This window comes from Sinocyclocheilus grahami, unplaced genomic scaffold, assembly GCF_001515645.1.
Source record: "Sinocyclocheilus grahami isolate Dianchi unplaced genomic scaffold, SAMN03320097.WGS_v1.1 scaffold113.1, whole genome shotgun sequence".
Taxonomy (NCBI): domain Eukaryota; kingdom Metazoa; phylum Chordata; class Actinopteri; order Cypriniformes; family Cyprinidae; genus Sinocyclocheilus; species Sinocyclocheilus grahami.
In genome coordinates this window covers 453,212-468,697 of record NW_015505292.1, presented here as the reverse complement: position 1 = coordinate 468,697, position 15,486 = coordinate 453,212, and the positions used below count along the sequence as shown (strand labels likewise).

The following is a 15,486-nucleotide window of genomic DNA, read 5'->3' as shown; positions in this document are numbered from 1 at the left end:
TTTTTTGCGTAACTTGTCAGTGAACTACGGCTCTGTGTAGTAAATTCTGCTCCATCTGAAAGCACATGATGATGATTTCCTGCTGATTACAGAACCGGCATTACTATCAAAATGCGCATGACAATCGCATTCGATTAATCGTGCAGCCCTAGTTCAAAGTACACTTATGATTTTCTGCATGCTTAAGCTTTTTCTTTCTACAGGTTATCTTAAGGGTTTTCCCATTGTTTTAATGTAAGTTTTAGTATAACATTATAATACCATAATTATTTTTACTTAAAAAAAAAAGTATTTAAAGAAGAAACTAATCCAATGTATAGTTCACATTTGAGGCTTTATACTATAGAAGAGCAATACAAGTTTTTCAGTTCAGAGTGTTTTCAGCTTTCTTATTTTCATCTAAAAAATGGCATGCTGTTGCTTCAAACAATGATATAAACATCATTCAATGATAATCGTAATTGATAATCGCAATTACAATTTCAAGGGAATTATAGACAGTTATGGTTTTTGTCATAATCGTGCAGCCCTAATATCACCATCTCAGCATTTACTTAATAACATGTTATCAAATATTTGTATGCATGTAGTTGTGTGAAATTAGAAATGATGAGAATAACATCACACCGTTTGTTTTAATCCACGCTGTTCTTGGCTGCTGTTTACAACTTGAGCTTTGCACTGAAATAAGCCCTATGAAATCTAATCTTACTCCAGGGGAAAAGGCTTGAACATTTGAAGTCTGGCCTGGACTCAAGCAAACATAACGCGGGTGCAATTGCTGCCTTTAAATAGTATTAACAGTAACTCTCTTTGTTTGAGCTGGGAAGTCCAGACCTGCCGTGTTATGTCATCTTTTTTTTTTTTTACCTGATTTCTGCAACTTCCCCTGATTCTTTTACCTGAAATGCGACTTCCTGCTGACTGTGGGCTGATGGGAATTTTTTTTTTTTTTTTAAAGATTTGCAAAACCACAATGATGTAAATAGCATTCTTAAACCTGAGTACATTTTTTGAGTGGAAACCAATTGCGGTTACAATATAATTTGGCAGTGTTATCGTTTAAGGTCTGGCCTAATACCCTCTTGTCCTTCAATGCCCCTTGCTATTGGATTTCTCTGTGCAGCCGAAGCATGGTAGTATGTTTAACTTATGTTAGGCTTTGGATTTAGTCTGTTTGCCCATCGCTATGCTGGAGGTTTATTGGGGTTTAGTCAGTAAGATCTTGTGCAGAATATAGAGCACTCCATTTGTTTTGTCACTGTGCCAAACATACTCATGTTTGTACTGTCAGCTAAGCCAAACTGTTACCAGGGCAGAAAATAGCCTCTCGTGTCACAGTTTTAATAACCGCAGTGCTTGAAATGGTAGTAGTTCTGTGAAAACAACAACTGTCTGTAGAGTTCTTAAAGAGCAGGTCATATGGTATTTTAAAGTGTCCTAATGTGTTGGAGTCCCCTACAACAGGTTTAAATGCATCTAAGTTCAGAAAACATTGTAATTTTCTCAGAATATACATGTAATATTACAGTCATTTGCCAATGATTTCGAAATGATTCATTCCAAGCAAGTTCGGAGCAAACCCCTCCCTTCCATAACCCTACTCTGCTCTGATTGGTCAGCTGGCCAAGCCTGTTGTGATTGCCACAGAGAGGAGTCCTTGAGCAAGTTAACGAGCGCTACTGACAAAGCACCTTTGCATAAAACAATAATATAGTGCTCCAGTCCGTTCTTATAATAATGACATAAAATACAAAAACATTTATGCAAGCGAATCGTGCCCACAGCTAAAGTTTAGCTGCTAAACTGTGAACACTTAAAATAATAATGGTTGATATGTTAGTCGAGTGCTAATGTGACTAACTGATGAGCAATACAGTTTGTAAACCAAAATATGTCTACTGTAATGTTTGAAGAACGACTCCATCTTAACAGAGGGTTGCCCGACTAAGTATTGATAGTTGTGTAAATACTGTCATACTAACAGCTGTCTAATTTTTGGTTGATTGTAATCCATAACATACCTTTCTATCAAAGTTATCTAACATTATCAAGCTGAATTTGTTCTGACTCAGTTTAACTCTGCGTTCTTGTTATATTTTATTACCATTTTCTAAACTATAGCGAATAAACTATAATGTGAGAAATGTTGAAGTTGTCTGAATACATTTTGGTTTGACTATTTATTTGGTAAATGAAGTTAACCAACTAACATTATACATACTATTTTGGTTTCTGTACCCAATATTTAAAAAAATTTACAAATGCAATAAAAATATTGGTATCTGTACTCTGTATCGGCAAGTACCAAAATTAAAAGTATCTGTATCGGGCGAGTACTGGAAAAAGTGGTATCGGTCCATCACTAATAATAATGTGTTACTGTTGCTATATATTACTTAAATATATTTTATAATAAACATAATCTTGCAGATTCTGTCTGGGCCTAGCTATATTAAATTATTTTTATTTCAAATATATTAATATTAGTCATTATTATAATGAAAACAATATTAATCTCAGTCAAATAATTATAATTATTACTATTATTATATGTGTTTTTATAAGAAATAACCCTGTAAATTCTGTCTGGGCCTAGCTGTATTAAATTAAATAATTTTATTATTATTATTATTTAAATACATTTAGCAAAAATAATAATTGTTGTTTATTAATAATAATAATAATAATGTCATTCTTGTTGTTTGGATATTCCAGTAATACACATGAAAGGTACTTAATTTTTTTCCCCCAACAGTAAACAATTAAACTTTGCTTCACAGCCAAAACCTTACAAGATTATTGCATTTTTTTCTTATTCGCTTTGCATTTAAAATACTGTACAGCTGTCCCTTCCACTGATAGCTGCACAAATGCACCTAGCATTGCGCTGTGTAGACAATCCCAGCACTGTTGTTTGTTTGACTCTTTGACGACACGTCATTCTGTGTGTGCAAATAATGGGTTGAGCAGTTTAAAATGAATCTCAGCATTTGCTGCTGTAACACCTTTGTCTAGGAAGACTAAAGACGGCATAATTGTGTAGACAAAAAAATGCAATAAAGAAAAACCTGTAACTTAATTTCAAATCCTTGAATTTAAAAGGCAGTATCACATAGCCACGCCATTAGTGAATTATTCACAACGGCTTTTGTTACCACACAGGTAGGGTACTGTTGGTAGTTACAGCTGCTTACTAGTGACCTGTCATGACATATTCTGGTATCAATAGCTTTGACAACAGTTACTGTTTTAACTGTGTATCCTTTAGGTGCTACATGTGTGAAGCTCGGACATACAGCAGAGCTTTAGTGCCCGAGGAGTTTGCTCTGTGGTTGATTATTAATGGTGACCAGGGTTAATAGTGTGTCATCAGACTCCTCCTCTGTCATCACCCAGATTTGGTGTTTAGATCCGTCCTCATCTGTCGCTAGGCAGCCAGCATTTTCTCTCCGGTTGTCACGGTAGCAGATGTGTATGGGCCCATTGACGTCAAAGCCCAGGTCCAACAGCAGACTCATGCTTCATCAGACCAGGGATGCTGCGTCATTAGGCTCAGGATCATATCAATATGGACGTGAAACATGACTCTTGATCTTAAGTGAGCATGAGATGAGTCTTACATGGGTGTCTCAAACCCAAACTACTGTGTCATAAAATCATATTAAATGTTACATTTAATATTAGATGATGTTTAAATCATCTTGGTATTATCATAATGATTTGTTTGATTCATATTGCAGCGTTTTGCTAATCCAAACAAAGGCTTGTTCATCCTTCTCTGGAGCTTTCGTAATGAAGTTTCCCACTGCTTTTCAATCAACAGCCTGTTGTCAAGGTAACCACTCCATTCATTCTCATCCTTTCCTGATAATGTGTTCCAGGGCTCCAGAGATCATCCTGGGCTTACCCTTCTGTGAGGCCATAGACACGTGGTCACTGGGCTGCGTCATCGCTGAGCTCTTCTTGGGCTGGCCGCTTTATCCAGGAGCGCTGGAGTATGACCAGGTAAGATCAGCCAGTGATCTCGGATAATGACCCACTTTGTTGCGTCGGGGCGACACTAATGGGCAGCATTTTGGAGGATGACATAATTTGCGATTTTTCAGAGTAAGTCTTTGTGATGAGTTTCTTCTCATCGTTAGTAGCAGCAGGATTGTGCAAAACTATGCATTTTCAAAATCTTGGTGGATGCCTTTGTAATAAAACAGGATGCAGGGGTCTTGTGACTTGTTTTTAAAAGAGACTATTTTTAACTTGAATTCAGCATCTTAACACAAGTCGTGTTGCAAAGCTCAAACTGTAAGACAGGTAATGCACAGCAAGCTAGTTAGAGATTGACCAATAGTGGGTTTTGGACAGCTGAGTTTATCTAGATTCTTTTTTTCTAGTAACCGCCTCCAAAAATTATTTCATAAAATTGTAAAAAAAAAAAAATATATATATATATATATATATATGTGTGTGTGTGTGTGTGTGTGTAAGTATATCTAGTTTCTAAATACTTATTATATTATATTATTAGTTTACATATTACTTATTTCCTTATATAATGAATTTATTTTAATATATAATAATGAATGAAAAGAAATCTTAAAAAAAAAAAAAAAATTATAATAAACTAAAATAAAACCAAAATGTCTTTGTTTTATTAGGGTAAGTCCAGGATGATCTCTTAAAATAAAATATATAATTTAATGTTATAATATATATGTGTATGTGTATGTGTGTGTGTGTATATATATATATATATATATATATATATATATATATGTAAATAAGTAATCTGTAAACTAGTATTATATATAGTATTTAGAATCTAGATATAATTAGTTGACAATTGTGAATCTTGGTGCAGGTAGATAACTTTGTGAATTTATGCTAATTTAAATGCAATTTTTTTTTTTATCAAACAATCTGGCTAGTATTTTTAGCCATCAGTAACAGTGTATTGTGGTATTTAATAGATTTCTCCACCAACAATTGCAAAATATGCGCACAAAAAAAAAAGTTTGCAAATTCTGTAATGGACTAGTTTTATTTATCAGGTTTGTCAACTCGATACTTAAAGCGAATTTCTTCTCATAACATGAAAGATGACTCACACATATGAAAAAAGTGTGAGCGCGTTTACCATCATGGACCAGTGCTGCTGATAAACGAGATGTCTGAGGTGGTGTAAATGGCGCGTATGACAGTAGCAAAACTAGCTGGCTATGTGAGAATAGGCTGGTTTGGGTTTGCTGACCACAGACTCCGGGCCGCCTACCCGTGCCAGCAATGGGTCCAGTTCCACTCCACACAGCAGAATGTATTTATAACCCGAAAGCCCCACTGACACATACATACTCTCTTGCACTATCAGCAGGTTCTCACTTCAGCGCGCTCGGTGTTTGTGCAGCGCTTTGGCAACCCGATCATGTCACTCTAACACCCCTAAGATGCCATAAACACTGCTTGTTTAACATGGCGGTGTTGAGCCTCAGTGCTTGTAAAAGGAGAGGTGGCGTCATAGTCGAGAGAGGAAGAGACGGAGAGGAATGAGAGCAAGCAGCCAAAGAGGGCTTTGTAGTGGCTTGTGTTTTCACTGGTAGAGGCCCACTATGACAGTCTTTCTGAGAAGCAACAGATGCACGCTTGAAGGCAAATGTCTGCAGAGTTCACTGACCAGTAATGCTTGGTTTCCCAAGGCAACAAGAACAATGGTGTTTTTACACAGAGACTCATGCATTGGTGTGGTTGAACTGCTCCTGCCTTCCCTAAAAAGACAGCGCTGTTGTTAACCAAACACTGTTTAATGCCTTTGTCCTGTTATTTGCGTTATGAAGTCATTGCTTGTATTTATAAAAGGATGCTATGGCAAACAAATCACAACACTCAAGCAGCTGAGTAGATTTTTTTATTCTTAATTTAAGTCATATGTAGATAAAAAAGGAGAAATGTAGTGTAATGGTTAAAGATCTGAGGTGATAACCAAAGGGTCTGTAACTACGAACCAAAGTTCAGTTAGACAAGCTATTAAAATCTATTAAAATGGAAAAACAAGGCTGTCTTAAGGTCATTGACCATATCCAGAAATGAGTTTTCTGTGTTTTGTTGATTGAATAATCAAAACCGAGGGCAATATTTGTCACCTGATTTGATTTTTACAGATAATTTTATTATCTAACTGTAAACACAGTGTGTGGTGTTGTCTATTTATTTAAAATCCTTTTTTAAATGCAGTTTTTGTCTATTTATTTGTATCAATCTTTCAATTATTTTAATCAAATTCTCTGTGTGAGCTATTATGGCTGATAAAAATAAAATGAAATCTATATCAATTAACTATCAACAGTGCACAAGCTACACTACCTTTCAAAAGTTTGGGTTCTGTTAGATTGTTGTCTTTTTGAAAAAAAAAATCTTATATAGGCCTAACTGTTTTCTATTTCAATGTCTTAATGTAATTTATTCCTGTGATGTAAAACTGCAAAATAAAATGAAATCTATATCAATTAACTATCAACAGTGCACAAGCTACACTACCTTTCAAAAGTTTGGGTTCTGTTAGATTGTTGTCTTTTTGAAAAAAAAATCTTATATAGGCCTAACTGTTTTCTATTTCAATGTCTTAATGTAATTTATTCCTGTGATGTAAAACTGAATTTTCAGCAGCTATTACTCCAGTCTTCAGAGTCACATGATCCTTCAGGAATCATTCTAAAATGCTGATTTGGTGCTCAAGAAACATTTCTTATCATCAGTGTTGAAAACAATTGTGTTGCTTAATATTTTTTGTGAAAACTGTATAACTATTTCAAATAAATGCTGTAATCCTAAAGAGAAAATCACTCTCTGCTCTTGACTGAATGGCTTTATAAGGCTTTATAACCCTAATAAGGATTAATCTAAATTTATTCATATAAATATAAATGTCTGCTTGAAAGAATGTGGTAAGCAAGTTGTTATAAAGAACGCATCTTATTTAACCATTGGCATTTCAGTGAAAGCAGGACCATGTTCTTGTTTCTTTATGAGAAGTGATTTTATTTCATTTTAATACAAAGGCATGGTCTATGTCACAGCAGTTAAATCTGTGTCTATCATGATAAAACCTTAATATCAAACCTATATAATGAGTTTGGAAATTTTAGACAAATGCTTAATAAATGCATTACACTGTAACTAAACCCATTAGATTTAGTCGACTAAAACTAAAATATAAACAATTCAGATGACAAATATAAATATTAGTTTGTCAAAAGACTATGACTAAAACTAAATCAAAATTAACCGTTTCTGTTCAGTGTTCGAAAGCCCAGAATTGGCTTGACTGTTCGGTGTGAGAGGATTGACATCTGTTGTGGGCACAAAGAGGGGCCAGCATCTTGACTTGGCATCTTAACAAAGCCTTGAGTAGCGGCAGACCCCGTACTGCGCTCTGTATTAAGAGTGAAACACTGGGCTTTCCAAGCCTAGCTATCATGAAACTCAACTCAGGGCTTGAAATAACAACTGAAGTTATTTGCTTATTTTTATCTCTCTTTTTTTGTGCATATCGTAGCAGTTTTTGCTGATTCATGTTGATTGATATCACTGTGTGGTTTGTAGCTTCTTGAAACCTTTTTTCTTTTCTTTTCTTTTTTCAACCTGAAGATGCGCAATCACTGGTGACGTCAATGAATATTTGTTGCCTACAAATAAATTCAAGCCATTTTTATCTTTAGTAAGCCACTAGGGTTATGGTACGAATGTACTTGTCAAGACAAAACCTTTCTGAATGGTTCATTGGTATTTTGGCACAGTTTTCCTGCTGCATACCACTTATAGGGACCTGCCTATTCTAGACCAGTCTTATCTCGCATTACTTCCTCTTGGAATAGTGGAAAAGTACTACACACGTTACCATCTTGTGGCATGCTTTGTGAATCACTCAAGAGATTCTTGTCAAGAATGGATGGATTTAGCTTTACTTGTCTTATCAGAAATGACAATGTTGAGATCCACTAATACTATAAACATCTCTGCAGATTCGTTACATCTCTCAAACTCAAGGGTTGCCAGGAGAGCAGCTTCTGAACGTGGGGACGAAGACGGCCCGATTCTTCATCAAGGAGTCTGATTCACCATACACCGCCTGGAGACTGAAGGCAAGGGTCCATTTCTCATCCACTTAACCAGACATTGCTGTCATAAACTTACAGCATAGCTCTCTGGATCGAGTTGCTCTCTGCTCCACATAAAGTTTTGAGGTAAAGTTCTTATGTAATGACTCCAAACGTGCTTCCTGTTTCTGCAGACGACTGAAGAACATGAGACAGAAACGGGACTGAAGTCCAAGGAGGCGAGGAAGTACATTTTCAGCTGTCTAGATGACATTGGACATGTACGTTTTTGCTTGCAAATCATCATGAGGGAAAAAAAATGTTGCGAAATTGAGATTATTATTATTGCTGCTGCTGCTGTTATTACGATATAGCATTAATATTAATAACTATTAATAATAATAATAATAATGATTATATGAATAATAATGCTGTATATAATAGTTAACAATAATAATAATATTAATGACATGCATTAATAATTTTAACACTTATTATTATAGAGAATAATAATTATAATTATAAATAATATATGGTTATATTGTAATATGTTATTTTTATTATAGTAATAATGATTAATAATAATAATAACAATATTAAAGCTGCTGTCTGAAACTTTTTTTGGTAAAAAATCCAAAATCAATTTTTAAACAAGTACATAACCAGCCAGTGTTCAAAGCGATCTCCTTTAGCTTGATTCACAACGGTACGCTTTTAATAGAGTTGGAGTGAGTGGTATAGGTAGGTTTTCATGGGAAATACGAGCATGACGCTGCATCATTACGTCACGTCTGAAAACAAAGTTGTTGTCCCGGTTAGTATGCTATATCACACATGAGTATGCTGCAGGTGACGGATCGTTTAAAGCCTTTTCTCACAGCAGCTGGAATAAATTGCGGATTGTAGTCCAGAAAGGTTGAAACGACAATCATCAGTGACTTGAGTCACCCATAGTCAAAACCAAAAGAATTCGTACTGAGAAGTGGCTACAGAAAAATATAATGACTGAAATTATATTATATTCCAGTTTTAAATGTCCATCTGATTAGGTGCGTGGGATTACTCTGTACTAAAAATATTTATTTCAAAGAGAACGAGTTGTAAGGAACTTTGATTTGCTTTTTGGGTTAAAAGAATAATTTCTTTATATGAAATTTGAATGGTATGGCAATTAGAGATTAGACTGTACAGAAATTGAAATCTACAAATAACACTAATACACACTAAATACACACTCTCACAATGCTCATGCAACATCAACAATTTGAAAACCAAGTATAACAAAAATAATAATTGGCACCGCAAGATGTGATATGAGCTAACTGATCATTAGATTTAATCACCATTGATAGCGCAATTTATTGTAATGTTTTTTTACCTCAGTTGATCAGAACAAAAGTGGCAGTTGGGACTTGCTTGTTCAGATGACATTCTCCAGTGAAAACTCTTATTTGGGTCCTACTTTAAAGATGTAGAATCTGTGAATACAAAGTGCAGTATCTGCAGACTGACAGCCACATTAGATTCATCTGTGCTGGAGCCGTGCCGGTGCACAACCCACGCAAGGAAGATAATTCCGCAAATAGCTGCAATTGAAGGTTTTCGAACAGAGATGGCGACAAAGAGGCAAAACTTGCGGACTGGCGCTTTAATGATAATTTATATACAATAATATAATTATATTGTGAATACAATATTGTTTTATATTGTGTGTATATAAAATAATGATGTTATATTATTATTGTTATAACTATGTAAATACTATTATATGAAAAAAATAATTATAGTAATAAAAACAAACAATAATAATAATTGTAATTTATTGATGTTATTTTGTTGTTTTATGCAGTAATAATATTAATAATGATAATAATTGTATTTTTTATTTGTGTATTCATTTATCAGGTGAATCTAATGCTCAACATGGAGGGCTGTGACCAGTTGGCGGAGAAAGCTGACAGGAGAGAATTCGTGGACTTGTTAAAGATGATGCTGATGATTGATGCAGATCAGAGAATCGCCCCTTCAGATGCACTTACCCACCCTTTTGTCACTATGCAGCACCTGATGGATTTCCCCCATTGCAATCAGTATGTTTTGACATTTTTAATGCCAGTTTCACTGACTGTTTTGTCTATTATGTGTGGTCATTCTCAAGGAATGTGTCTCCAACAGTGTCCAGTCTTGTTTCCACATCATGGACGTGTGTCACACAAGAACCAGCATGTACAATACTCTCAACCGCAACAAAGCACCCCCACTTATGAAGCCTGTGACGCTTCCAAGTGCTCCAAATATCACTGTCGCCTTCAACAAAATGCTGTCTGTCCACTCTCAGGTAAAAGCGCACACTCTGAAAAGACTTGGGTTTTAAGTGCAAACAAGAAGACAACAGATTGTTCCTAATCGTTGATCTATTTACCTTTCCATTTTAGACCCTGGCGCCATCTGCTCCACCTGTGGTGCATCCAGGAATTCCCATCCAGACAGGAAGCGCCCAGTTTGGGTGTAATGATTCCTTTCAGCAGGCGCTCATTCTATGCCCTCCTGCTCTTCAAGGTAATGGGATGTGCATGATAATTTGAACTAGGGCTGCATGATTTAGGGGGAAAAAATCGTATTGGAATTTTTCTAAAAATTGCAATTTAGAATGTTATTAAAAAAAAAAAAAAAAAAGTTTGTTGTACTTTGTAGGGCTGCACAATTTGGCCTAAGACTTTGATTATGTAAGTCGATATGATTATATTTCTAAAAATATAGTGATTACGATTTAAAATGTGATTTAAAAAAAAGTTTGTATTTTGTAGGGCTGCACAATTTGGCCTAAAACTTTGTTATATATATATATATATATATATATATATATATATATATACACACATATACAGTGGGGCAAAAAAGTATTTAGTCAGCCACCAATTGTGCAAGTTCTCCCACTTAAAAAGATGAGAGAGGCCTGTAATTTTCATCATAGGTATACCTCAACTATGTGAGTGACAATTAAGTGGTTAAAAAATGAATTTCCCCTTTGAATTAAGTTGCTTTGCTGAGCTCATTGGCAGATAATTGGTTCTTGTTTTAATTCCACACTCACTTCATTTTGATCAATTTCACAGAAAACAAGACTTGTGTCATTTTGCTTATCGAATTAGAAATCTTTAGACATTTGCACTGAAAAATCCAGTTGATTCCTTAAAGTTTCTTTATTTGGTCTTAAAATGACCTTTAAAAAAAGTCTTGAATTTACCTTCATGAAACCTGCAGAAACCCACAGTTTGTGGAAATAATGGAGAATTTTAAGTTGTGATTTTCAAAAATGGTATATATATATATATATATACACACAGTATAAAGATGATTATAAAATAATGATGATTATGATAGTAATTTTACTGTAAAAGTAATAATTGTTGTTATTATTATGATTACTACTACTGTTGCTACTAAATTAAAATATTAAACAAAATAAGAAATGCTTTTTAGTAATAAATATTTCACTTTAAGAAAAATAATACTAATATAATAATTTTACAGTGCTAATATTTATAGCTGTCTTACTTTCTTTATTTAAACCATCAAGCTCTAACTTAGCAGAAACTGTAGGGAGCTCTTAAAGCTCCTTTTTTGTTACAACAGCCAGTTTATAAATGCTTCTATAGAAAAATTAATATGATTATAAAATAATGATGATTATGATAATAAATGTACTGTTAAATGAAATAATTAATATTATTTTACCATATTATTATTATAAAATAATAAAACAACTAAAATTAAAACAATTAAAAATAACAATTACTTTTTTATAATTTTTAGTAATAAGAACTATTTCTAATATTTCACTGTAAAAAAAATCTGGTATTTAAGAAAATAATACTTATATGATCATTTTATTTTACAGTACAACTTAAAAATGATAGCCTAATATTTATGGCTGTCTTTAATTTCTTTTTTTCTCAAACATTATACCATCAAGCTTTTATAATAGTGGAAACCGTAGGGAAATCTTAAAGCTCCTCTTTTGTGGACAAACAGCTGGTTTATAAATGCTTTATAAGTCCAAGTTGCATGTTGCATTCTTAAATGCATGTTATAAGCGACATATTGTTATTGCAAATTTAGAATTTATTAAAATTAATATTGCAGCCCTAATTTGAACTGAGCATTACTATTGGTTTTCAGTGTAATAAATATTGTGTGGAGCTGATTTGGTTGTTTGACTCTACAGGAATCCCTTCAAACCCAAATCAGCCAGCAGGATATTCGGTTCGAATGGAGAACACTCTTTCTCTGGTGACCCAAGCCCCAGCTATCCAGCCTTTACCCATGAGACCAGGAGTTATAGCACAAGTAAGTCCTCATTTCACAAGATGATGTGGAAAAATAATGGAAAACAGCCGAGGGTTGTTATCCATGTTGACATACCAGTTTCAATATTAAACTCAAAGCCAGATACATTACAAAGGTTCAGCATTGTCCTTTTTCAACCTTTCAGCAACCATGGTCCAACAGGACTCCACAGATCCTGGTGCCAGCTTGGCAGCAGGTCCCGCCACCTGCTACGAGCTTGGCATCCGATTCAGTTGTTGGACCGCAGAGGCGAGGAGACTGGGGGTAAGAAGATCAAGAAACACCTCAAATATCATGAGCTGACACCACCTCTTGAGCGTTTTGGTGACCTAAAATGTGTTGTTTGTTTATCTGTTAAAGGAAAGTGCGGCCACACAGCAGCCATTACAGTTCGGTGATGCCCCAGGCTATTGTTCCCAACCAAATGGCTGTGTCAGCCCATCAGCCTATAAACATTGGCATTGCTCATGTGGTCTGGCCTCAGCCTGCATCTAACAAGAGGAACAAACCCAGCCATAACAGGTGAGCAAGAGCCTACAGTCATTGGCGGGGGCCCAAAAACCATTGATTCGAACCTTATGATACTCTTGTTAGGCAGCTCATTCGGGTTTTTAGTCTAATGTTTAGCCGAAAGGTAAAGTTGACTGAACATAATAATTTTTGTTGCTTTCTAGGAGTATGAATGTCTTGCACTACACGGACACCCAGCCCTCAGTGTGTCCGTCACCAAAGATGGCAGACAGGTTGGCGAGTGCGGAGCCACAGCCGAGCTCTCCTGACAGAGAGGTGCAGGCCCAGGTGAAACCAGAACCGGAGCAGGTGGAGGAGGAGAGCTGCTGTAAAACGGCAGTGGCCAATCAGCAGCGAGAGTCTATTATCAGAGAGTCACCCAGCCCGGCAGTTAGCATCATTAGCATAAGCAGCGGCACAGATGAAGAGGAACAAGCACAGAGGTGCTCCCTTAACAAGTGAGATGAACATTCATTATGCAGTATTTTTTTCTGAAGTTTCTTAACAATTCAAAATAACTGTTTTCTATTTTAATGTATTTTAAAATGTAATTTATTCCTGTTATGTCAAAGCTGAATTTTCAGCAGCTGTTACTCCAGTCTTCAGTGTCACTAATTCTAAAATGCTAATTTGGTACAAGAAACATTTCTTCTTATTAATGTTGGAAACATTTGTGCTGCTTAATGCTAATTACTCTGATACGTTTTATGCATGAATAGAAAGTTCAAAAGAACAGCATTTATTTTAAATGAGTCTTTTGTAACATTTATCAGTTTATTTACAATTTTCTATACTTTTATTCAGCATTGATACATTAAATAGATCAAAAGGATTAATTTATGTCCCTTCCCTAAAAAAACTAAAATGTATAGTCTGCAACTTGGTGGGGTGGTGTGACCCATTTCACTCACAAATAGAATAGCCGGGGTCCATTTGCATATATAACTCTTAAAGGTGCAGTAGCACCCTCTTTAATTCTGAGGATCAGTGAGAGGGTGAAGCTAATTTATTACTTTTTGACCAACATAAGTATATTTCAGCTAAATAAACAATGTTACATGAAAATACTGTAAATTGTGGACTTGCATTAAAATTTCAGATTCTGTTTTGTTTGCATACATATGGATCTCATAGCTAAATTGAGTCAAGTGTGTCCTTTGACAGGTGTAAGGACAGTCCGGAGTGTGAGGCATGCACAGGCTCTCTGAACATGGAGCGAGCGTGTTCCCTCAGCAGTCCTGATAGCAGTCTGAGCACCAGCTCCTCAGCCTCGGCACAATCCAGCCCCTCGCCATGCAAAAGACCCAGCAGGTGTGGTATTTTCCTAACTACTAACACCAGTAGAACTGTGAGGTGAGGTGGAGTCTAAATGTTTTGTATATATTTTTTTATTTTTGTTTTTTCTCCTGTGACTTACTGCAGTATATCGGAAGATGACGGCCATGAAAGTGGGTGTGAAACTGTAGACGGCTCGCCCCCTTCAGACTCCTCCCTAGGACCTCACGACAGCCCCTTCCCTGAAAGACGCTTCCTGACCAATCAGAACCAGAACCAGGAACCCCAGGCTAGGCGTGGACACCCCAGCACAGCGCTGAATAAACCTGCAGTGAGGACCGTAGTGGTGCCACCCATGAGAGTGCTGAACAATAACCATCATCCAAATAATGAGCAGCACACAGCCGGCACAGGTATGGACTGTCCACACACACACAAGAATAAGTCCAGTTGTAGGTTATCAGAAATATATGAAGGGTTCTAATGGAAGTTAAGCAGTTGTTAGTGCTTTGATGTTTTCTTAAAATAATGTTCTGGGTTTGATACAGGCTGTTTTGTTAAAATCATTTTAATTTGTCTTTCAGAAATCATTCTAATATGCTGATTTGGGGTTCAAGAAACCTTTCTCATTATCATCAATGTTGAAAACATTGTACATTGTGCTGCTTAATGTTTCTGTGGATAGTATTTCTGATACATTTCAAAAGAACTGCATTTATTTTAAATAGAAATAATTTGTAAAATAATTCTTTACTGTCACTTTTGATCAATTTAATGCATCCTTGCTGGATGATAGCATTCTTTGTTTTATTTATAGAGTTTATAGTGTTTAATGGCTTTACATGACATGAGTTCAGATTATGAATTTTTAAAAATGAGTGCTTCCCTTTTTTTTGCGATAGAACATATTTAAGCGTCACAGCTATATTTTCAAAAACGTTGTGTTTTAACGTGTATCCTAGTGCAATGCTATCCTGAATAGACTTTTTTTTACAAAATGAGGGACAGTCAAGATGATTTTCTTTGCCATTGGACCACAAAAAACTGAAGAGCTGAACTACTTCTGTCAAACCCAGAATGTTCCTTTAATGTCTTGTGCAGGTTAAAGTACAACTGTTTAATGAAGCGCTATTTGCATCTCATTTACATCCACAGCTCAGATTTTACATAGCTACAGTTTCTGCTGGTTCGGATCATAGTTTTGTGAAATTGATGTTTGTGTGCAATACAGACTGGTTTCTCTGAATTTATCCCCCCCCCCCCC

The 15,486-nt window shown here is 35.5% G+C and overlaps 1 protein-coding gene across 3 annotated transcripts in view; it reads left to right on the top strand.

Moving 5' to 3' along the window:
• Positions 1–15,486, top strand: part of LOC107589159 (homeodomain-interacting protein kinase 3-like) — a 58,537-nt gene that overhangs the window by 37,756 nt on the left and 5,295 nt on the right. For all 3 annotated transcript variants that reach the window (XM_016277510.1, XM_016277512.1, XM_016277511.1), the window contains exons 4-15: positions 3,885–4,008; positions 8,013–8,132; positions 8,282–8,368; positions 9,993–10,177; positions 10,263–10,425; positions 10,523–10,646; positions 12,316–12,437; positions 12,583–12,701; positions 12,798–12,959; positions 13,112–13,405; positions 14,112–14,258; positions 14,370–14,635. In XM_016277510.1, coding sequence (XP_016132996.1) covers positions 3,885–4,008; positions 8,013–8,132; positions 8,282–8,368; positions 9,993–10,177; positions 10,263–10,425; positions 10,523–10,646; positions 12,316–12,437; positions 12,583–12,701; positions 12,798–12,959; positions 13,112–13,405; positions 14,112–14,258; positions 14,370–14,635 — 1,913 coding nt within the window. The remainder of the gene's footprint in view (positions 1–3,884; positions 4,009–8,012; positions 8,133–8,281; positions 8,369–9,992; positions 10,178–10,262; positions 10,426–10,522; positions 10,647–12,315; positions 12,438–12,582; positions 12,702–12,797; positions 12,960–13,111; positions 13,406–14,111; positions 14,259–14,369; positions 14,636–15,486) is intronic.